This window comes from Crotalus tigris, unplaced genomic scaffold (genome assembly GCF_016545835.1).
Source record: "Crotalus tigris isolate CLP2741 ecotype Arizona unplaced genomic scaffold, ASM1654583v1 scf7180000021533.416912, whole genome shotgun sequence".
NCBI lineage: Eukaryota > Metazoa > Chordata > Lepidosauria > Squamata > Viperidae > Crotalus > Crotalus tigris.
In genome coordinates, this window is record NW_024098554.1 from 88,603 (window position 1) to 111,753 (window position 23,151).

Below are 23,151 nucleotides of genomic sequence, written 5' to 3' on the forward strand. Positions count from 1 at the left end.
ACTGGCACTGGAGGGCGTCCATTCCCTCTGCTCCCCATGTCGGGAATCTGGAGAAGAACCTGGGAGTTGAGTGCTCGATGGGGAGGCAAAGAGATCCAGATGTGGACGACTGAATTTATCGAGATGTCCCTGAACAGTGCCGGGTCCAGTTGCCACTCCGAGTGGTCCACTGTGACCCTGCTCAGGCAATCTACTTGTCGATTTGCCTCCCCCGAAATGTGTTCCGCCCTGATGGACCCCAGGTTGGACTCTGTCCACAGACCTAGGTCCAAGGCCTCCTGCATGAGCGACCAGGACCTGGTCCCTCCCTGCTTGTTGACGTGAGCTTTGGCTGCCACATTGTCCGTCAGGACCAGGACATGTTGTCCCGTCACTAGGGAGGAAAACTGTTAGAGAGCTAAGTGTATGGCTCTGAGTTTGAGCCAATTTATATTGTGGGCTAGGTCCGACCGGGACCACTGTCCCTAGGCCAGGTGAGTTTGAATACTGGTGTCTGTGGTTAAGGTGAGCCTGAGGGGCTCCTTGAAGATGGTCCCCTTGTTCATTGTGGGTGAAGCCCACCATAGGAGGGATACCAAGATGTGGTGGGAAACTCTGACCCTTTTGTTGGAGGAATTGAGGTTCTGTTTCTGAAAGGGAAGGAGGAACCATTGAAGGTGTCTTGAGTGAAGCCTGGTCCACGGAATAATCCCCATGCAAGAAACCATCTTTCCCAAAAGTTGGGACAGCCGTACCAGGGGCACTACTTTGTCCCTCCAAACCTGATGTATCAGTTTTCGTATGCTGACCCGACGTTCTTGTGAAAGATAGACCTTGCAAAGGTCCGAAGCTATGATTGCCCCCAGATGTAGGAGGCGCTTTGTGGGGATCGTGTGACTCTTCTTGAAGTTCAGTGAGAACCCATGAGCCTGAAGTGTATGTATCATGACCTCGAGGTCTGACTGGGCCGACTGGAAGGAACTGGACTGAACTAGGATGTCGTCTAGATAGCATTGCACACGCACTGGCCTCAGCCTGAGGTGAGCCGCCAAGACTGCCAAAATTTTTGTGAAAACCCTTGGAGCTGAGGATAGACCGAAGGGAAGAGCTCTGTATTGGTAATGCCGGTGTGCGTAGTAAAATCGGAGGAACCTGCGGTGTTCTGGGAGTATCAGGATGTGTAGGTACGCCTCTGTTAGATCTATGGATGAGAGGAAATCTCCTTTCTTGATACTGGCGAGAATGGACCTTAGGGTCTGCATCTTGAACCTCCTGTAGGTTAAGAAGTAATTTAGACCCTTTAAGTCCAGTATCGCCCTCCATCCTCCTGAGGCTTTGGGGACCACAAACAGGATGGAGTAAAACCCCTTTCCTTCCTGATCTCATGGTACAGGTTCTACAGCCTTGATGTCTAACAGATGGGAGATGGCCGTGGCTACCAATTTTGCTTTGTTTGCGTTTCTTGACACCGGACACTGAATGAAGCGGTCTGGGGAAGGAGAGTAGAACTCTAGGGTGAGACCATACTTGATGGTTTCCCTTACCCAGGAGTCTGTGGTAGTCGTCTCCCAAATGTCGCTGAACAGCACCAGACAACCCCTGATGGGAGAGTCCTCCTTGGCGTCACTTGGACCGCCTATATGGGCGACCGCCCGATCCCCGGAAGGGGCATTTAGATTGAAATTGGCCCTTGGCTCCCATGTTCTGGCAGTCCTGCAGATGATCCTGTCTGGGGAGAAAGAATCGGGAGCCTCTTGACCAATCTCAGGACTGCCCTGCCCGAAAGGGCTGCCTCCACTCCCAGGAATCGCTGGGACGGAAGACCTGCCTACGGAACTCCTGTTGGGGCCGTCTATCAGACCGTTTGAAGGGGTGTGCCAGAATCTTATGTTTATCCTTGCCTTCTATAATATGCGGTTCAAGGATTGGCCCAAACAACTGTGTATCGCTATATTTGGATGTGGATAAGCGCTTTGATTTCAAATCCGTTCTCCACTGTTTCAGTCATAGTAGCCTATGAGAGGCAACCGTAGCTACAATGGATCTGGCAGAGTACCTGGTCGAAGGAAGAGAAGCATCTGCCACGTACTCTGAAGCGTCCACTAGTTTCCCTAGTGTTTGATGTGTTCGAACCTGATCCGCTGGGACAAGTGTCTGAAGCTCACGAAGCCACATGATCGATGCCCTGGCGAAGAAAGAAGATGAAGTTGCGGCCTTTATCGCCCATGCCGAAGCCTGGTGCGCTCGGCGAAGAGAGAGTTCAAACTTCTTTTCCTCCGCTTTCAGGGTCTCAGCCATATCCCCTGGAATAGCAGATGTGGAAAACAAAGAAGTCAGAGGAGTATCAACTGAAGGTACCTCCAAGAGGGAAGCAAATGAAGAAGACACATTGAACAGTTTCTTTTCTGTACTATTAGGGGAAGGCAGAGTGGCCAGGGATGATCACTGCTTCTTCACTGTAGTGTGGAAAACCTGTGAACAGGGAATCTGCTTATCCTCCACCACCTGTTCCGCAAAGAAAGGATTAGATTCCTGACTGGTGGAGGTAGAAGGTTTCTCCTCCTGTACCGAAGTGAGGTTAACGATAGTAATGGCCTTTAACAGTAGAGACTGGAAAAGAGAAGGGTCAAAGAGCCCCGAAGTTGGCGCCTGTTCAGACGCTGCCTCATCTTCTGACATGGGCGTGTCAGCTATCTCCAGGTCAACAGACCCCTCTTCCGCTAGCTGGGAAGAAGTCTCGGAAACCCCTGAACCGGGGACAGTGGTACATGCTGCCTGAGAAGGAGGTATAGAAAGAGGTGGTGGTGGTTGGAAGGGCCGCTGTCCCCTAGAAGACATGAATTGCATAAATGCATTGTGCATGAAGGACTGAAACTCAGCTGACCACCTATCCCCTTGTTCCACATAACTAGCACCAGCCTCAGCTGTAATAAACGTGGCCTCAGGGCCATGATGAGAAGATGATGATGAGGAGCGAGGGGGACCAACCTGCACAGTTTCCCCCTGAGGAGACCAAGCCCTTGGAACATCATGAGAAGGTGCAAATGGAAGCTCAGATGTAGGAGTGTCCAATGGAACGGGGGAAACCACTTCAGCTTCACTGGACCTGAGCCTTTGGGCTTTGGAGAATTCCCCTTCCAGTGCCAAATGTCTCCTCGAAGCCTCTCGCTCGGCTGACTTTGAGGGCTCTTTGGTAGAGAGGTGTTTTGTTTTGGCCTTTTTCTTTCCCCCCATGTCCAAATCAGTAGATCTGCGCTTTGCTTGTGCGGGAGGAATACCCGAGACCTGTGGTGCCTGGGGCGAGGGACTGTCTGCCATTGCAGTCTAGATAATCTGAGTAGGAGATATCCAGAAGTGGGGGGAACCCAAACACGCAGATCTAGTTGACAGAGATGGAAAACTGATCCTCGCTCTGCACAACAGCAATGGCAAGGATAGTCAGACATCTCTCTAGAACTACCTGTCTAGGTCTGTGACAAATGCCACACAGTAATTGTAGCAGGTGGATTTAAATAAATTCCCTGTCACTCAACTCATCCCAGAAGAAGAGGACATGTACTAGAGTACAATGAGTAGTTAGAATAATAACACCTGATACAGATCAGGAATCAACTCTGTGTCTGATGACACTGAAAACTTGCCCCCTGGTGAAAGGACTGACAATGCAGACCTGTAGCAATAAAAGAAGCAAGCCTCAATACTCTTGTGAGGAACACGAGGTCCCTCAAAATGGCTTCCATGCTTAGAGACACACTCAAAATGGCGACTGCCTAAGAGACACACTCAAAATGGCAGCTGCCTAAGAGACACACTCAAAATGGCGACTGCCTAAGAGACACACTCAAAATGGTGGCTGTTGTTGATGACCCATTCAATATGGTGGCCGTCTGCAGACCACGCGGTTAAAATGGCGGCCACCTTGTATAGTGCCTCCCAAGGAAAAACAAGCACCCAAAATAGGGGAATGGAAGGGATTCGAAACCCCCTGCCAGAAAACAAACTTTAAGCCAGTTAATCTGATCAAAGCAATTCCCCCTGAAAGCACTTGCTGTTAGGCGTGCTGCCTCCACTGCAATGCAAATTCTGAAGTCCAGGAAAGCCTCGTGCCGACAAAGCCAAGGGGGAAGCCTCTGAGTTGTCTGAGTCTCTGAAGACTCCGATCTCCGAAAACCAGCTAGCCGGCTGGTCCGTTGGTCCGCTGATTCCCGATTGGGAGCTGAAAAGCCCCTATTTGATAAACGGCCTGCAGCCTTCTCCACAGGAACCTGTTGGGCTTGAGGCCAGAAGGCCTGATTCGACTTCAATTTTTTTTGAATTTAGTTCCAAATGAAGAGCAATACAATTTAAATATAACCTAATAATTTTAAAGTCAATTAAAATTCAATTAGAAAGGAAATTAACCTAGCCTAGCTAAGGAGCCAAAAAAACTGCACCCTGCCTGAGCCTGAGACTAAGTCAAAACTGGGAAGACACACCCTGAGGGAGGCGTGGCCAAAGTTCTGACCTAGTCTATCTGAGCAGGAAGGCTGAAATAACCCATCCGGTGGATTCTACATTCATCATGCTGGAGAAGAGCTGATGTAGTTCCCATCTACAAAAAAGGGAAAAAAATGGACCCAGGAAATTACAGATCTATCAGCCTGACTTCAATACCTGGGAAGATCCTGGAAAAGATAATTGAATCAATGAACACCTAGAGGCAAACAAAGTCATTACTAAAAGCCAACATGTGTTTGTCAAAAATAGATCATGCCAGACAAATCTTATTGCATTCTTTGACGAAGTGACAAAATTAATGGATCAGAGGAATGCTGTGGACATAATTTACTTGGACTTCAGTAAGGAATTTGATAAAGTAGATCACAACCTACTACTTGACAAGATAGAAAAATGTGGGGTAGAAAGCACCACCACCGGATAAATCCGTAGCTGGCTGACCGGCCGTACTTAGCATGTGGTCCTCAATGGAACCGCATCTACATGGAGGGAAGTGTGTAGTGGGGTGCCCCAGGGCCCTGTTCTGGGCCCAGTGCTCTTCAACATCTATATCAATGATTTGGACGAGGGGATAGATGGGGAACTCATCCGATTTGCAGATGACACCAAGCTAGCAGGAATAGCCAACACTCCAGAAGACAGGATTAAGATACAGAAGGATCTGGACAGACCCTAACACTGGGTGCTATCTAACAAAATGAAATTCAATGGTGAAAAAAGCAAGGCTCTACATTTAGGCAAGAAAAACCAAATGCACAGGTATAGTATAGGGGGTACCTTGCTCAATAGTAGTAATTGTGAGAGGGACCTCGGAGTCCTAGTGGACAATCACCTAAATATGAGCCAGCAGTGTGCTGCAGCTGCCAAAAAGGCCAACACAGTGCTAGGCTGCATTAAAGAGGGATAGAATCAAGATCACGTGAAGTGTTAATACCACTTTACAATGCCTTGGTAGGGCCACACTTGGAATACTGCATCCAGTTTTGGTCACCAAGATGTAAAAAACATGTTGAGTCTAGAAAGAGTACAGAGAAAAGCAACAAAGATGATTAGGGGACTAAAGCATATAAGGAACGGTTGCTGGAATTGGGTATGTCTAGTTTAATGAAAAGAAGAACGAGGGGGGACATGATAGCAGTGTTCCAATATCTCAGGGGCTGCCACAAAGAAGAGGGTGTCAAGCTGTTTTCCAGGGTGCCTGAAGGCAGGACAAGAAGCAACAGGTGGAAACTAAGCAAGGAGAGAAGCAACCTAGAAGTAAGGAGAAACTTCCTGACAGTTAGAACAATTAATCAGTGGAACAACCTGCCTCCAGAAGCAGTGAATGCTCCAACACTGGAGGTTTTTAAGAAGAGACTGGACAGCCATTTGTCTGACATGGTATAGGGTTTCCTGCCTGAGCAGGGGTTTGGACTAGATGACCTCCAAGGTCCCTTCCAATCTTACTATTATTTATTTATTTATTTATTTAATTTCAGGTGTTTATCTCAGGGGTTGCCCCAAAGAAGAGAGGGTCAAGCTATTCTCCAAAGAACCTGGAAGAAAAAGAAGCAATGGATGGAAATGAACCAAAGAGAGAAGCAATCTGTAACTAAGGAGAAAGTTCCTGTTAGAACAATTAACCAGCGGAATAACCTGCCTCCAGAAGCGGTGAATGCACCAACACTGGAAGTTTTTAAGAAGAGACTGGACAGCCATTTGTCTGAAATGGTATATAGGGTCTCCTGCCTGAGAAGGGGGCTGGACTAGATGACCTCCAAGGTCCCTTCCAGCTCTATTCTATTCTATCTGCACTTGCTTGTCTTCAGGAGATCTTTAAGTCTTACAGCAGCTATATAATTCACTCCCAGGGAGTAAGATGGTTTTCTTAGACAAATCACTGCCAACAAATATTTCTACCCTCTCTCCCAACCCCCATTTTATAAATCTGTGTTATGTATGCTTTGGTACATCCTAGCTCTCTTTTAACCCATCAGGAGCAGTTGGTCGAATCTAATATGTAGATATAAAGAAACAATGGAGCTAGTGTCACTGTTATTAGAAAGATTCTGATATAACGATAAAAAAATACAACCTAGAATGATCAGGCTTACTGGGAGCTTGGGTTTTTTTAACATCCATTTTAATATTAAATTTTTAAACTTTTCCTTATAAATATTTCTAAAATCAATAAATTCTAATGCATCTTTTTATATCTTCCTCTTAACATTCATACTTTCAAATTCAGTTTCAATAATATTTTACAAGCTTTAGGAATAGCAAAAGGCTATATATTGGGTAGAAAAAGTCCAGGAAAAACAAGAGGGAACTACCCAGAATTTGTATAAAGATGGGATGTATAAAGATGTTTTAAATAAACAACAAATAAAGAAGATGAGCTATTCCTGACATATCCTGACTGTTAAAATGAGAATTATATGAAAGACAAAGGTCTAAACAAAAATTATCTCAATTAATCTACTGTAAAAAAGGATTGTTTCATATATGTCTAGTAAAAAAAAGGAAATAAAATTAAGTGCCATAACATACTGTGTTACAGTTTTATGCATATTTAATATGAAAATAAGCCCAGAATGTAAGATTTGGTGCTAAGCACAGAGCAAAATAAATGGGAAGCCAAGTATCTTCTCAACAGCATAAATACGCATTGTAGTTCAATCAGAGAACAGAACAAGACCTGGAAGTAATGAAAATCATCAGTGAAATCAAAGCTAAAGATGTTTTGGGAATTTCACTAAAGGGAGACATTTTTACCTTCAAAATAAACAAAATCAAGACTGACTTTGATGGAGGTGCACACAGAAGAGACTGTCATTCCTTATATAATTCCACCCACAAATTGCCTTGTACCCGTGTACTATAAAGGGAATAGAGATTTTTAGCTGCTGATTGAGTTGAAAACAGGATTAGAAGAACAAACCTTTGCACAACATAGTCCTATTACATATGCTTAATAGAAGCCCCAATGAGTCCAATGGCTCATTCTTCCAGTAAACTCAAAAAGGATGGCAGCTTTAGTAATACAATAGCATGAAACAACTTTATTTATTTATTTATTTATTTATGAGACTTATATACCGCTTTAAGTGCAAGCACTCTCTAAGCGGTGTACACCAGTAAGCAATGTATATATATATTTACATTGCCCCCAACAATCTGGGTCCTCATTTTACCTACCCGGAAGGATGGAAGGCTGAGTCAACCTTGAGCCGGTGAGATTTGAACCGCTGACCTGCTGAACACAGTCAGCTAAAGTGGCCTGCAGTACTGCACTCTAACTGCTGCGCCACCTCGGCTCATTCAACTTGTACCTTTTCTAAGGGAAATTTTGGAAAATTATCTTTTAATTAAGGGACAGCTGAGAATGGAAATGGCAGCCAGGAAAGAGAAAAATCTTCTACAAAAAAGGACTACTACAAAAAATATCCCCCTCTGAAACTGTAATAATTGAAAGCCTCTCAGTCCTATCTTCCTCATGCTTAGTTGCTCTTTGTTCGATGTAGGATTTAGGTCAAGATCCAGATTGTGACCTTCTGTGTCTCTGATAAATAGCAGTTCCAATGAATTCTCAAATAGGACCCAGGCAACAGCTGCATTTACTAAAAGATGTTGCAGTTACAGGGCCCAGGGTGAAACAGGAAGGAGAAGAGCAGCCGTTCCTAGCAGATGGCTGTTCATGTGCCTTTAACTGGCAGAGTTTCAAACAAACATGGTTCTTATTCTGGCCTTATTTGTGCCAATTGCTGCTGCAACAGCAATTTATACTCAAGGGCATTTCTTACCTTTGTTAATTCCACAGAATTGAGCTAGCATATTTTTTAATAAAGCAGGCAAATGAAAGTGTGATAGTGCTTAAGTGCTGGACTATGCCGGAGGAGACCCAGGTTTGAGTCTACTTTCATCTATTAAACTCAGAGTAGGTGATTTTGGGCCAGTCACTCTCTCAGCCAACCTACCTCAGACAGAGGAAGAAAGCTAAGTACACTTGCATATTCTCCTGGAGGAAAGATAAATCTAGCAAATAAGTAAATGAATAAACAAAATATTTAATTTTGCAGCCCAGTTTGAGTCATTTAAAATTATGTGAATACTTTGCTCTTTCAAACATTCTTTAAATAGGCTGCAGAACTGAAACTAGAATAGGGAGAAAATACAATTATCTTGGAGAAAATATCATATATTTTGCCTGCTAAAAAACTAATCGCTGTTTCTATTAGGGAAGATTTTGAAAACCTTAATAGAGCCAACAGGACATTTTAACTCAGATTATGAAATTATTATCATAAACTCATGTTGTACATGAAGCAAGTCAGAGAGGCTGAAATCAATCTTTACTTGTCTGTTAGATTTACATCCTGCCTTTGGGAGCTCATATACCACTCTATTCTACATCAATAGTCATTTTGTGAGGCAGAGGAGGCTACATTATCAATGAGTTGCTGTGGTTTGGAGAGATAAATTTGAATCTGGGTCTCCAGGATGGCATTACACTGGTATAGCTAGCAAGCTGCCCTACATTCCACTTAGGGAGATCATTATGATTAAATAATTAGTTATTGAATCCTCCATCTACTGTCTACAAAATCTGAAATACCAGCTCCCTTTATACCTTTGTTATTCGTTTTTATTTTGTCAACTGCCTTTATTCTTCTCTGTAATGCAGTGGTATGGGCTTGTATGGCGTATACATGTTTAGCAACGCTGATAGATTCTTGGGGTGTTTTGGAGCAAGATATCTAAACACTTTCTATCCCTTCTCCAGATTAAATGGAGACAGAAGGAGAATGGCCTGATAAAAGCTTAACATCTATATGGATGTTCAAGTACTGGTATTTGCATCTGGGCTGGTGTTTTCATGGTATGCGTGACAAAATGTGTAATTCTGGACACACAGAGCCAAACAAATGTTATTCCTTTAAGATTTGTGTCTAAATAAATCCTACAGATATGTGGAACGGTCAATCTGAATTCCAATCTGAATCCTGAACACTTTCTATGTTGGAGTTGTGATTCTTTTGGTGCAACAGAACTGTTCCTTTTTAAAAAAAGAGTAATTAACACTTATTTGGTCAAGAGGGATCTACCTATTTCTGAAAGCATGGTATAACTCCTGCTTATGAAAGCCTTTGCTCAATCTAACTGTTTTGGACAAATTTAGACCTGTTTCTAACCTCCCTGTTTTGGAAAATGTAGTAACAAATGAGATAGCCCTGCAACTTCATAGGACCCTAGAAAAAGCAGATTATCTGGGCCAGAGACAGTTGGGCTGGGCTCTGCATGGAAACTGCAGTAGTTGCACATGTAAATAAGCCTTGGAAAGATTGACACTGGGAGAAGGGGCACTGTCTTACCTGAACACCTTTTCTCAGCACGGAGCTGGAGAATCCACAATGGGTTTAGACTCTGTTCCTGCCCAATCAGATCAAGTCAGCCAAACTTGCCAGTCCTGGACTAGGGTGTCCCAGTCTCGACGTGGGTGAAGCCATTGACTGACAGCAAGACGTGTTGGCTCATTAATTTCACCCTAGGCCTAAATAACCTGCTTGGGCGGGAGTGGATTCTCCATCTCCGTGCTGAGAAAAGGTGTTCAGGTAAGATAACGCCCCTTCTCCAGCACAGGAGATGGAGAATCCACCAATGGGTCATATCAAAGCCTACTGTCCCTGTGGGAGGGGAGCAAGCCAGTCCGATGTGACACCTCAAGATATGACATGTTGGAGAACTTTCCTGCCAAAGGAGGCCTCCGCCGAGGCGAACCTGTCTAGTTTATAGTGTCATATAAAGGGCAATGGTGAAGACCGCGTAGCTGCCCTACAAACGTCCTCGATGGACGCCTGAGTAGCCCAAGCCACAGACGTAGCCACACTACGTGTTGAATGGGCCGTAACACGTTGTGGAACCGGCAATGAATTGGGCTGGTATGCCCTCGCAATGCACGCCCTGATCCACCTGCCAATCGTGGAGGAAGAAAACTTCTGACCCTTGGAAGAAGGGTGAAAGGAGACGGAGAGGGCCTCGGAGTTGCAAAAGGTGGCCATCCATTTGATGTAACAACGGAGTGCTCGACGAACGTCCAGAAGGTGCCATTGCTGTTCTTCAGATCATGAGATGGATTAGGGCAGAAATCTGGAAGCATGATTTCCTGAGCTCTGTGGAATAAGGAGTTGACCATAGGGATAAAGATAGGGTCTAAACGAAGGACCTCTTGGTCCTGGTGAAAGATGCATAAGTCATCCCTGGTGGAAAGTGCTGTTAGCTCAGATATCCGCCAAGCAGAAGTGATTGCCACCAGGAACGCGACCTTGTGAGATAGGAAACGCAAATCACACGTCCCGAGAGGCTCAAAAGGCAGCCTGGTGAGTGCCTGAAGAACCTGCGGCAGTTCCCAAGATGGATACCTATGTACCACAAGGGGCTTAGTGTTTGTGGCACCCTTGATGAACGAGCGAATCAATGGGTGTTGACCAAGGGATACCGCGGTGTCACAGGTAAGTAGAGTGGAGAGAGCAGCGACTTGTCTGTGTATCGTGTTCGGAGCTAAGCCCCTCTCCAGACCCTCCAGAAGGTAGTCTAAGATCCTTGGGATCGTCAAGTCCGATATAGTCAAGTGATGGTTTGTGCACCACAAGCAGAAATTCTTCCACGTGGCCTCATAGATACAGTTGGTAGCGGGCCGTCGAGAGGCCTGGATCATGGAAATGAATCCTAGCGAGCAGGACTCCTGGGATAAGATCCTGCGCTCAAGTGCCAGGCAGCTAATTGGAGCCATTGAGGATCCAGGTGATGCAGGGTCCCCTGGCTGAGCGAGACCTGATCCGGAGGGATCCTCCACGGGGGCACTATGGAGAGGTTCACGAGGTCGGCGAACCATGGTCTCCGCGGCCAGTACGGGGCCACCAGAAGAATCTCCACCCTCTCCTGAAGGAGCTTGTGGACAACTGCCGGAATAAGGGGGAGAGGAGGGAAGGCGTAAAGCAGTCCTTCCGGCCACGGGCTCAGGAGAGCATCTATCCTTTCTGCTCCTAGAGATGGAAAGTGGGAGAACAACCTTGGTAAATGAGTGTTTGTCGGAGAGGCAAAGAGGTCTATTATCAGCAAGTCGAAGCGGTTGGTGATCTCCCTGAAGATGTCCGGTTGCAGACGCCATTCTGAGTGGTCCACTGTCGACCTGCTCAGGACGTCTGCTTGTCTGTTCGCCTCCCCTGATATGTGGTCAGCCTTGATGGAGGCAAGGTTGGTCTCTGCCCAGGAGCCCAGCAATTGGGCCTCGGTCATGAGGGCACGGGATCAGATACCCCCCTGCACGTGGGCTTTTGCCACCACATTGTCCGTGAGGATTAACACATGATGCCTTGCGACCTTGTCGCAGAAGTGATGGAGTGCCAGACGTATTGCTCTGAGCTCCAACCAGTTGATATTGTGCCGGAGGTCTGAGCGGGATCATCGGCCTTGAGCCCACTGCGACAAAAGGTGCACTCCCCAACCGAACAGACTGGCGTCGGTCATGAGGGTGAGTCGGTTGGGATCCTTGAAGGAGGACCCTCTGGCCATGGCTGGAGAGAGCCACCACTTGAGAGACCGCAAGATGTGATGAGTGACTCTTACCCTTTGATTGGAGGAGCTGGTGCCCAGCCTTTGGAAGGGGAGTAGGAACCACTGGAGGTTCCTGGAATGAAGCCTGACCCAGGGGACGATTGCTATGGCTGAAATCATTTTCCCTAGTAATTGGGAGAGGCTGGCCAACGTCACTATTCGATCTCTGTATATTTGGAGGACTAACTCCCGGATGCTGTCCCGGCGTTCCTGGGAGAGATAGACCTGGCATTCTACCATAGCCTCAAGGTGTAACAGCCTGGTCATAGGAACCGTATGGCTCTTCCCGAAATTTACCGAGAACCCGTGATTCTGGAGTACCAGCCCGTGATCCGACTGAATGGCCTGGATCGACAATGACTGGATTAGAATGTTGTCCAGGTAACACTGGACTCGGACAGGCACCAGTCTTAGGTGAGCGGCCAGAACCGCCAGGATCTTGGTAAAGATTCTCAGAGCTGAGGACAGGCCAAATGGGAGTGCCCTGTATTGGTAATGGCAACCCCTGTTGGCAAACCGTAGACACCGGCGGTGGTTGAGAGAGATGGGGATGTGGAGATACGCTTCTGTGAGGTCGATGGATGTCAGAAAGTCTCCCTTTCTTACGCTTCCCAATATGGAGTGGAGCATTTGCATCTTGAATTTTCTGTATGCAAGATGATAGTTCAACCCTTTTAGGTCTAGGATAGCTCTCTATCCCGAGGCCTTGGGGATGATGAAGAAGATGGAGTAAAATCCCCGACCTCTCTGACCCAGCGGCATCGGTTCTATGGCCCTTATGTTCAAGAGGTGACGAATGGTCTCTTGCATTAGGCTTTTCTTTGTGAGATTTCCTAATTGGGGACAAGATATGAAACGTCCCGGGAGGCTGGAGACAAATTCCAGGGACAGGCCGTGATGTATGGTGTTCAGAACTCAGGCGTCCATGGTGGTGGCCTCCCACTGGTGGGCAAAGAGGGACAATCTGCCCCCTATGGGAGGAGCCGAGAGTCACTTGGATTGTCGGAATGGGCGACCGCCCCCTTGAAAGGGCCACTTGCCCCGAAATTGCTGTCTGGGTCTAGAAAACGTTCTGTCAGGCGGCCTGTCTTGCTTGGCAGGAAAGGGACGGTTGGGCTGGGTATAGGTAGGATTAGCTCCTGATTGGAAGGACTGTCTCTGGGTGTAAGAATTAGCCCATCTGTCTGTTCGTTTTATGAGATGGTTGAGCACCTTACCTTGTCCTTATTTTCTGTGAGGTAAGGTGCTAAGGCTTCCCAGAACAGTTTATCTTCCTGATATGGAGCTGCTGACAAGCGCCATTTGGATTTTGAATCAGCATGCCAGTTTTTTAACCAGAGCATGCGATGCGCTGTCACGTTGGACACCAAGGCCCTCGAAGAGAACCTGGCTGCGTGCAAGGTTGCGTCGGAAGCATATTTTGCGGCCGCTACTAGTTTGCTCAGGTCCTGATGTGTGCGGATATCCTCCGAGGGAATCCTGGCCTGGAGCTGTCGGAGCCAGAGGAGAGAAGCCCTAGTAAAAAAGGATGCTGAGGTGGTTGCTCTTGATGGGTTCTGTGGAACGTCAGTTCCCATCTGCGATCCTCTGCCTTCAGGGCCTCAGATATATCCCCTGAAATAGCAGTGGGGGGTACAAGAGGACCCAGGGGCTCGTCCACCATGGGCATCTCCAGCGCATCAGCCAAATCTTGGGCAACGCTGAAAAGTTTTTTTGTCCTTCCCACTGGGGAGGGGAAAGGTGCCCGGGAAGGCTCACTGTTTCTGGACCACATTAAGAAAAAGGGGTGGACAGGGCACATGGTGTTGGGTTGTTACTGGTTCGGTGAAGACCGGGTCCAACTCCGAGTCTGGTGCAGTTGCAGTTGCCGGTGCCAAATGATCAGGCCTGATATGAGCTGTGGAGCTGGCCTTGCGAAGCAGAGGAAGAAAAAGAGACGGGTTAAACAGACCACCAAAGGATGGTGGTTCTGGGGAAGGATCATCCTCGTCCGATGGGGCATCCAGCTCTGGATCGTACTCATGAGGGGATGAAGCCCTGGAATATGAGGACTGAGAAGGGGAAGAAGGCGCGTGATATGCTGCAGTAGCTGATTGAGGGATCGGTGGAGAACTAACCAACTCAGCCCTGGGTACCTGTGACCTGGCCTTGAGAGTTCGCTCTACCACCTGACCAATTAGCATCTGGAGGTGGTCCTCGGAGGGAAAGTTGGCTGGTTCGGCTGTCCTGAGTCTAGCGGCCGTGGGAATGAAGGTGGCTTCAGACAGCGGGCGCTGAGGCAAAGATTGAGAGACATCGCGGTCTAGACCAGGCGCAACAGTAGGAGTGAAAAGTTCTCCAGGTGACCAGACCTCCTGGAAAGAAGTAGAGGGATCCAGGGGTAAGTCAAAGGGAGGGGCTCTGGCCTGTTCGGCCTCAACCCTGGCCTGCTTTTGTGCTCTGGAGAATTCTTTCTCCAGGGCCTGGTGTCTCCTGCTGGCCTGCTTCTCCACCATTTTGGAGGTTTTCCCACCCGAAAAGGCCTTGGTCTTGGCCGAGATCCTGCCAGCGGCTTCTTGGTTGGAGGACCTGTGCCATTTCCAGCCCGAGGAAGGTAAGGTATCCTTGCTCGTAGGGACTGTATTGTCCTCCATTTTGGCAGGATAAACACAGGTGCACGAGGGGGTACCCCTGGTTTGTATGAATAGACACAGGTGCACGAGAGGGTACCCCTGGTTCGTATGAATAAACACAGTGCACAAGAGGGTACCCCTGGTTTTTTGAGTAAAGAATAGGGGATGTACTGGTCTCCCTGATCACCAGACCGATCCTGCTGAGTGGCTGGTCATGAATGTGGCTGCGTGGTGTTGCCTGGCCAGTTGAGAGATGGAAACGCAGCTTACGTGACGGATGGGATGGTGAGACAGCGAAGTCTCTGCCTGCACTGAGGTGACCAGGTCTGGAGACACCTGGCTCAAGATCTCAAGAGAGATAGGTAAAGAGAATGTGTATTTTCTAAGGTTTTAGTAATCTGGCAAGAAGATAAAGGAAATGGAAAAGGGTGCAACCTCCTAGAGCAGTGGTTCTCAACCTTCGTAATGCCGCGACCATTTAGTACAGTTCCTCATGTTGTGGTGACCCCCAACCATAAAATTATTTTCGTTGCTGCATCATAACTGTAATTTTGCTGCTGTTATGAATCGTAATGTAAATATCTGATATGCAGGATGTATTTTCATTGTTACAAATTGAACATCATTAAAGCATTATATGTAATTATATATTGTGAAATATTTATTTCTAATTACAAATAAATGAAATTTTGTCTTGAAGCATGGTGTAGCATGGGTAACAGTCTATAATATAACAGTCTTAATGTAAACTACATTGCTACATTTTACGACAGTATGTGTAAAAAGCCAACATCAGTGCAAAGGTTGAGATTGCTTCTTTCTCACCAGATCAGAAATTCTCAGGGCAGTCTTTGCAAGAGCACAATGAAGACCATCTTCCACAACAAGTCTACTTCTGTATTTAGACTTGATAACCAACAAGCTGGAAAACCCTGTTTCACAAAGATATGTTGTTGGAAATGGAATGTTCCTTGCTTTGGAAAATAAATTGCCCCTCTCTTCTGTGGCAGCCCATCAAATACTGGAATACTGATATCATGTCTCCCACAAGGACTTCCAAGAGCTCTTTCAAAAAGGCCCGTGTCGCAGGCCCTGCTCGTCCTGAATCAAGAAGCTTTTTCCAGCACTGTTCCGCCAGGGCTGTAGGAGAGGAGTGGCAGGACTCTGCCCCGAGCGCCCCAAGGCACCTGCTCAAGTCAGCACTGCAAAGTGCTCTGCAGCTGGGCCGCCCGGACACGCTCCCGTGGGATTGGCGCCATGGGGATGCTGAAGGAATAGTATCTGCCTGGAGCAGGCAGAAAGCACTGGGGCTGTGCGCGGTTGGCTGGCTGCCCGCCAGCGCTGCTCAGGGAGAAAAAGTCTACCTCCGCGCCTGCCGATTTGGCCACGAAAGAGCGCTCAAACCAGCCCGCTTGGTTTGCAGAGAGCAGCTTGTCCATGGTTAAACGCAGCAACCGGCAGGAGGACCCAGCGCTGCATGGCAGCATGAACACACCGGGGAGACACGAAACTGGGAGCGCCTTAAGAAGCCACCCAGGGTCTGGCCCATTCGGGAACAGGAAACCAAAACCGACGGCTGTTATCGCAGGAGGACAGGCTTGTCGTTGAAATGAAAGCAAACATCTGCGCCGCTTGCCTCTCTTTTGTCTCCCACAAGTCCTTCTTTTCTCTAGACTAGCCAAACCCAAATTCTGCAACTAAGTCTCAACATCTTTTTTGTAGTGTGATGAGCAAAATTGGATGCAGTATTTCAGGTGTGGTCCCGACTCAGAAAATTCAGACACCAGTCTTGCCAGCCCTCTCTCGCAGCCCTGGTGGGGAATAGGTGGGGCGGCTACCACTTTCCACCTCGTGCTGAATGAAGTATCTGGGAATGGATTTTAAGGAAAGGATGGGTCAAAGGAATGGAAAAAGAGGAGGGGGAGTTTGATGCTGTTACCTTGGTATCCACAGTGGGCTCCTCCTGATAGCCGATTTGCTCTTTGAAATGACTCAAAGCGGGTTCGGCCGGCTTCACATACGAAACCTGATTCTTTTTGCTCATGATCGAGGATTGAAGAGACAGCAGCTCCAATCACTCGTCCATTTTGCTTCCGCACATGTCACGTGGGAGGAGCTGCTCTCAGCGACTTCCTTTCTCTGCTTGCCAATGGTTGCGTCCATCTTGGCTTCAGGGCAGGAGCTAAACTTCAGCACTAAATGGAGACGGAACTGAAGGGATGGAAAGAAGAGGATGGAGTCCGAGAGCACCAAGGCTAAGAGAGGACGACTAGTGGGAGGCCAAAATGGGTCTACGCTGCTTTCTACACAGTAGCTGCTCTCTATACATGTGTGAATGGTCCGCATAAGTACATACGCCTGGAGACGGATAGAGGAGCGGTGTCTTAGTTCCTAAGACCATTGGAAATATGTGTTTTCTGATGGTCTTAGGCGACCCCTGTGAAAGGGTTGTTCGACCCCCAAAGGGGTCACAACCCACAGGTTGAGAACCACTGTCCTAGAGGAATGCCTCCCCAAAGTGGTGGCCATGCTCTAAAGCCTGCGCTTTTTAGATTACCTAAATCTGAAGAGTCAACTGAGTAGAAAGTAAGCCCTGTTTACAGCCTGCTGGGGTGGTTAGTAGGCCTGTAGGCCTGAGATGGAATGAGGAGAAATCCCTCTCCCCCCTCCGTGAGTATCCCAGGCACACAAGAACGAATGCTGCACAGGCCTCAAAATGGTGGCCACTGAAGTAAGGCAGTTCTGTGCAGGCCTCAAAATGGTGGCCGCTGAGGTAAATTAGACCTTGTGTAGGCCACAAGATGGTGGCCACACGAGGGAGTTACGATCGGGGGTCTGTTAACAGGGGAGGCTAGTTGCGTTGTTTCCCCAGTTCTCCCCTTGGAACCCTCTGATTTGGTCAAAAAACTGTCTGTTTAACCTTTTGGACGCGGGCTAGCCTCAAACGGCTGTTTTTGGCTTGCGCGTGCGTCCGGCCATCAGGACTGCAGCCACAGTCACTGACAAGAGGAGAAGCTGTAAATTGAAGGCAGAGGGCTGGGACGGAAGAAACGGCCCTTTCCGAACGTGCAGTAACTTCAAAGAGCTGTTTTAAGCCTGCGCGCGTGTTTGGCTTTGGAGCTGCAGCCGTAGGCTCTGGTAGGTAAAAGGCTTCAAATTACTGTGAAAGCAGCAGAAGTGGCTGCCTGAACGTGCGCTGGCCTCAAGCGGCCATTTTTGTTTTTATTGAAAATTTTTAAAATTTTTACAAGAGAAAAACAACCCTCCCCAACCCACCCCAACCCTCCCATTCCCTCCCTCAGCCTTCCCAGAGCTGAATATAGGCTTAATTAAAGTTTCTTGAATTCTTAGAAAAAAAGTATAAACCATAGATAAGTCTAAATACATTACTTAAACAACTAATAAAATAATTAACAATAATATATATATATATAAAAACATAAATATTAAAGAAAGGAAAAAAAATACTTAAAAAGAAAAAAAAATAAAGAGAAAGAAAGAAGAAAGGAAATATAAGAAAATAAAATAATAATAAAAAATATAAAGGGAAAGAAAAAATAATACAATCTATCAAATATTAAAATTTATATATGAGTTATTGAAAAACTAAATAATATTTTTTTATATCCAACTTATGTTGTATAAAATCTACCCATTTTTCCCATACCACAAAAAACTTCTCTTGTGATTGATCCTTTAAAAAAGCTGAAATCTTTGCCATTTCCTCAAGCGGCCATTTTTGACTCATGCGCGTGTTCAGCAGCTACAGCTGCAGCCCCAGTCTTCAAAGGAAGGGAAAGCTGAAAAGCGAGCTTTGAAGACTAAGAAGGAGATGAACTGCAGCACTGATCCCAGTGCTGCCTGAAAAAGGGAAGGTAAGCCTCCTTGCAAAGGGGAGACAGCTCCCTCAGCTTAAAGCTCTTGTTGTGAAGGGAAAAGGAACGGAAGCCTCCGTTCCTCAGGGAAGGTGAGGATAAGATTATTCTGGAGAACAGTCAGGCTGAAAACAGCACTGATTACAGCGGTGCTCAGAAGATTGTGGAAAAAAGGAAAATCCACCAATGGGAAGTGTACCTGCCTATGAGCCAAACTTGCACGTCTGTCCTGGGCACGATCAAGTCGAGACTGGGACACCCTAGTCCAGGACAGGCGTGGCAAGTTTGACTGACTTGATCTGATTGGGCAGGAACACAGTCTAAACCCACTGATGGATTCTCCATCTCATGTGCTGGAGAACATAATCTTCCCACTCCTCCTTGACTTCTCAGCAGCTTTTAATACTACCACCAGCTAACCTAGTCTTCTGAACTGGCTCTGATGTTTAGTAATGGGGGAGGGGAGCACCATTCTTTGATGGCTTTCCTGTTTCCTAAAAGGGTCAGCTTCAGTTTGCCAGTTGGGGTGGGGGAGAAATCTGGCTGGAAATCTTTGTTCTGTGGGGTGACCCTATTCCCATTATTCTTCAAAAGCTACATGCATGGAGGACTCATTTGTTGAGATGGAATCAAGTATCATCAGTATGGTTTGGCTCTTAACAGTGTTGTATTCCCAAATCAGGGTTGGTCTGCAACTTAGGGATTTCCTGGAGCAGATCACAACTGTGGTCAGAAAGATTCTATCTTCTTCACCAACTGCACCCATTTTTGAACCTAACTGCAATAACTCATGCCCAATTTATCTCCCATTTGAATTACTGTAACATTTCCACATGGGCTACTTTTGAAAAGCATTCAGAAGGTACAGCAGGTACAGACCAAATTAATATTAGAGAGTTCTCTCCAGCCATGATCCACACCCTCCATTCTTACTGTGTTTAAAAGGAGTAATGGAAGCACTGACCTATTTCACGCTTCTTATTATCAATGGAGATGAAGCATATGCAGGGATTATTTGAGATGTATTGTACCGCCCAAGGGGCATCAAACTGGGTGCCAGCTTCATAGAAAAGGCCCAGAGCATAGCGAGAAGAAAAGCTCACAGATTCCAGCTGCTGCCTCCAATGTTTGTTAATTACTGTGAAGGAAACAAAAATGAGGCAATTATTTTTCTCTTGGAGCACTAAACCTGCAAATAATACTACAGTTAATCTACTTAATCCCTTTTCTAAAATAACACTTCTGTGTTTCAAGAAAAGGCCATTCACATTGTTTAACGAACTTTCCCCTCCACCAACCTGGCTTTTGTTATGGCTGCAGAAATATGTGTCAGAGAATTTCCTAGGCAGGAAATAAAGACAGAAGGTTATAGGTGGCCATTATTAAAAGAAGATGATTAAGGAACCTCACAAAATAGCTAAGTCTGTGCTGGCAGGGGATTCTGTGAATTGTAATTTCTAAACATTGTCAAATGCCAGGTTGTGAAAGCCTACTGTAAATGCTCACAAAATTAGTGACAGATCAAGTTTTCCACTTAGAAATCGTTCTCCCATTCCATCCCCAAAGCTTTCAACTTTCTCAGCCGCATTCTCAATTTGCAAGAGTATGTGCATGTGTAGAGGTTATGGGAAAGACCATTTTCTTAACATTCTGGAGCAGAGAGATAATTTTACTAGGTTCTCCTATTCCTGTGGCAACAATCACCCCCCAACCACAGAATGCATAAACAATCAAAATAAAACTGCACCAGCATTTTCAGTTTGAAAACACTACCATGATTTATTTATTTTATTTTATTTTTAAAATTTATAAACCGCCCCACTCCCGTAGGACTCTGGGCGGTTAACAATAAAAACAACATAAAACATGACAAATAAACAGTACAATTACAGTCATCCAGGGGTCAGATTGAACTCTGCCAGTATAGGATAGGATAGGATAGGATAGGACAAGATAGGATAGGACAGGATAGGATACGATAAGATAAATTAAGTTTTTTTTTACTGTGGGCACAATGGCACACATCAAAAATGAAATTTAGTTGCCTGCTCTCAAAGTGAAACACATACATGACACACACCTAAACATATAGAACATATGTACAGACCCACACCCATACCCCTACATATACATAACAAATAAATATTAAATACTGTCCATCCTGAATATATAACGGAAGGAGGAAACTTGAGAGTTCACAAAGTTAATGCTGTATATGGAATGAAACTGTGGCTGAATTTGAATGTTCTCCTTCGGATATCACTTAGCCTCTTCCCAGAAAGTAACAGGAAAAGAGGATGTAATAATAATAATAATAATAATAATAATAATAATAATAATAATAACAATAACAATAATAATAATAATGTAGAGGCAAACCAGGGGGAGTTGGCAGTGAAAGAATCCAGCAGAGATATACAACTGTTCTCATTTGGAAACCAGGCACCTCTTCCTCAGGAAGAACAAAACCCTCTAACTAAAGAAATAAAAGAATTGAAACAAAGAATAATTGAGCATCTAGAACAGCACAAAAACAACAGAATAAGGCTGCCTGCATTGAAGCTTGTTCCAAAGAAACAGCTAGCACAAGCATTAAAAGATGCAAATACTGCAATAGCAAGTATAAGCACCAATTCACTGCAAGAAACAAACCAATTAATGTACAGCACAGCTGCAGTTATAACAGAATACCTGGGATGTAAAATCAACAAAAAAGAAAAACAAACAAACAGTGCACCAGAAAAATGGAAGGTTAGACTAGAAAATAAGATCAGCAAGTTAAGATCACATGCAAGCAAGCTAGAACAGATGAAAGAAAAGAAGCTGAAGAACAAGAAGACCAAAGAATACCTAATCAAGAAATACCACTTAGAAACAAGGAAGATCAAGGAAGCACTGGAAATAATAAAGCAACAAATAACAGCTATAGCCAGGAAAATCAGTAGATATGAAGCTCGAATTGCAAACTATAAGCAGAACCTCCAATTTCAATCCAATCAGAAACGTTTCTACCAATCCATCAATGGAGAAACTGCAAGGAATCAGTCAGTACCTGACAAGGAAGAAACAGTGCAGTTCTGGAAGCAGATATGGGATAACCCAAAGAAATACAACAAGGATGCGGCTTGGTTAAAAGAGGTGGATGCAAATAAAACAGAAGTTGAAATGAAAGAACTAGTAATAACAACAAAAATGGTAGAAAAAAGAGCAAAGAAAATCAAAAATTGGTCAGCACCAGGTGAAGATGAACTGCATGGGTTTTGGTTGAAACATCTAACTGTTATACACCCACTCATTGCCAAGCAGAGGAGAAATTGAAAAGTGGCTAACAACTGGGAAAACCTACCTAATAATGAAAAATCCAGCAAAAGGGGCAACACCAGGTAACTACAGGCCAATTACCTGCTTACCAACAACTTTCAAATTACTAACTGGTGTGGTAGCTGATGCAGTACAACAGCATCTAGTTGAAAACAATCTCTTTCCACCTGAGCAGAAAGGAAACCGCCCCAATAGCAGAGGAACAAAAGATCAACTCCTAATAGACAAAATGATCTTGGAAAACTGCAAGAGAAGGAAGACCAACCTGAATGTGGCATGGATTGACTACAAAAAGGCATTTGACTCTCTGCCACATGACTGGATAATAAAGTGCCTAGAAATAACAGGAGTCAGTAGAAACATCAGAAAATTTGTGCAAAGATCGATGGCACAATGGAAGACACAGTTGCAGATCAATGGTGAGAGGCTGGGAGAGGTTAATATCAAGAGAGGAATATTTCAAGGAGATTCATTATCACCATTACTATTTGTTATTGCACTGTTTCCTCTGTCAACAATACTGAATAACTCAGGACATGGCTATCAAACATCAAAAACATCTGCCAGACTATCCCACCTCCTTTACATGGATGATCTGAAGCTGTATGGAAAAACATCATCTGAAATAGAATCGCTGCTCAACACTGTCCGTATATATAGCCAAGATATTGTAATGGAGTTTGGCTTGGACAAATGTGCCACACTTACTATCAAACAAGGAAAAATAGTGAAAACTGAAGGAATCAAGATGCCCCACGAAAATAACATTAAGAGTCTGGATGAGGAAGAGTACTACAAATACTTGGGTATCCTTCAAGCTGACAACATCAAGCACACTGAAGTCAAGAAAAAGATTAGAGGTGAATACATCAAGAGAGTGAAGAAGATCTTAAAATCCAAACTCAATGGAGGAAATACCATAAAGGCAATCAACACCTGGGCAATCCCAGTCATTAGGTACACAGCTGGAATAGTGGACTGGACTCAAGCAGAACTAAAAGCAATGGATAGGCAGACCAGAAAAATAATGACAATGAATCATGCCCTTCATCCACGCAGTGACATTGATAGACTTTATCTACCAAGGCAAATAGGTGGGCGTGGAATGCTACAAGTACATCAGATGGTTGAAGAAGAAAAAATGGCTTTGGAAGAATATCTGAAGAACAATGATGAAGATGCACTGAAATTAGTATATCAGGAAGGCTTACTAACTACTGGAGAGACCAAACTGGCCTACAAGAAAGACCAAATGAAGAACAGAATAGAGGCAT

At 45.5% G+C, this 23,151-nt stretch overlaps 1 protein-coding gene across 3 annotated transcripts in view; it reads right to left on the bottom strand.

Annotated features, from left to right (window-relative positions):
- The window catches only part of RNLS (renalase, FAD dependent amine oxidase), a 210,082-nt gene that overhangs the window by 33,029 nt on the left and 153,902 nt on the right, over positions 1 to 23,151 (bottom strand). For 2 of the 3 annotated variants that reach the window (XM_039318782.1, XM_039318781.1), the window contains exon 5: positions 19,521 to 19,694. The exons of the other annotated variant lie outside the window; for it this stretch is intronic. In XM_039318782.1, the coding sequence (XP_039174716.1) occupies positions 19,521 to 19,694 (174 nt within the window). The remainder of the gene's footprint in view (positions 1 to 19,520; positions 19,695 to 23,151) is intronic. 3 annotated transcript variants of the gene reach the window in all.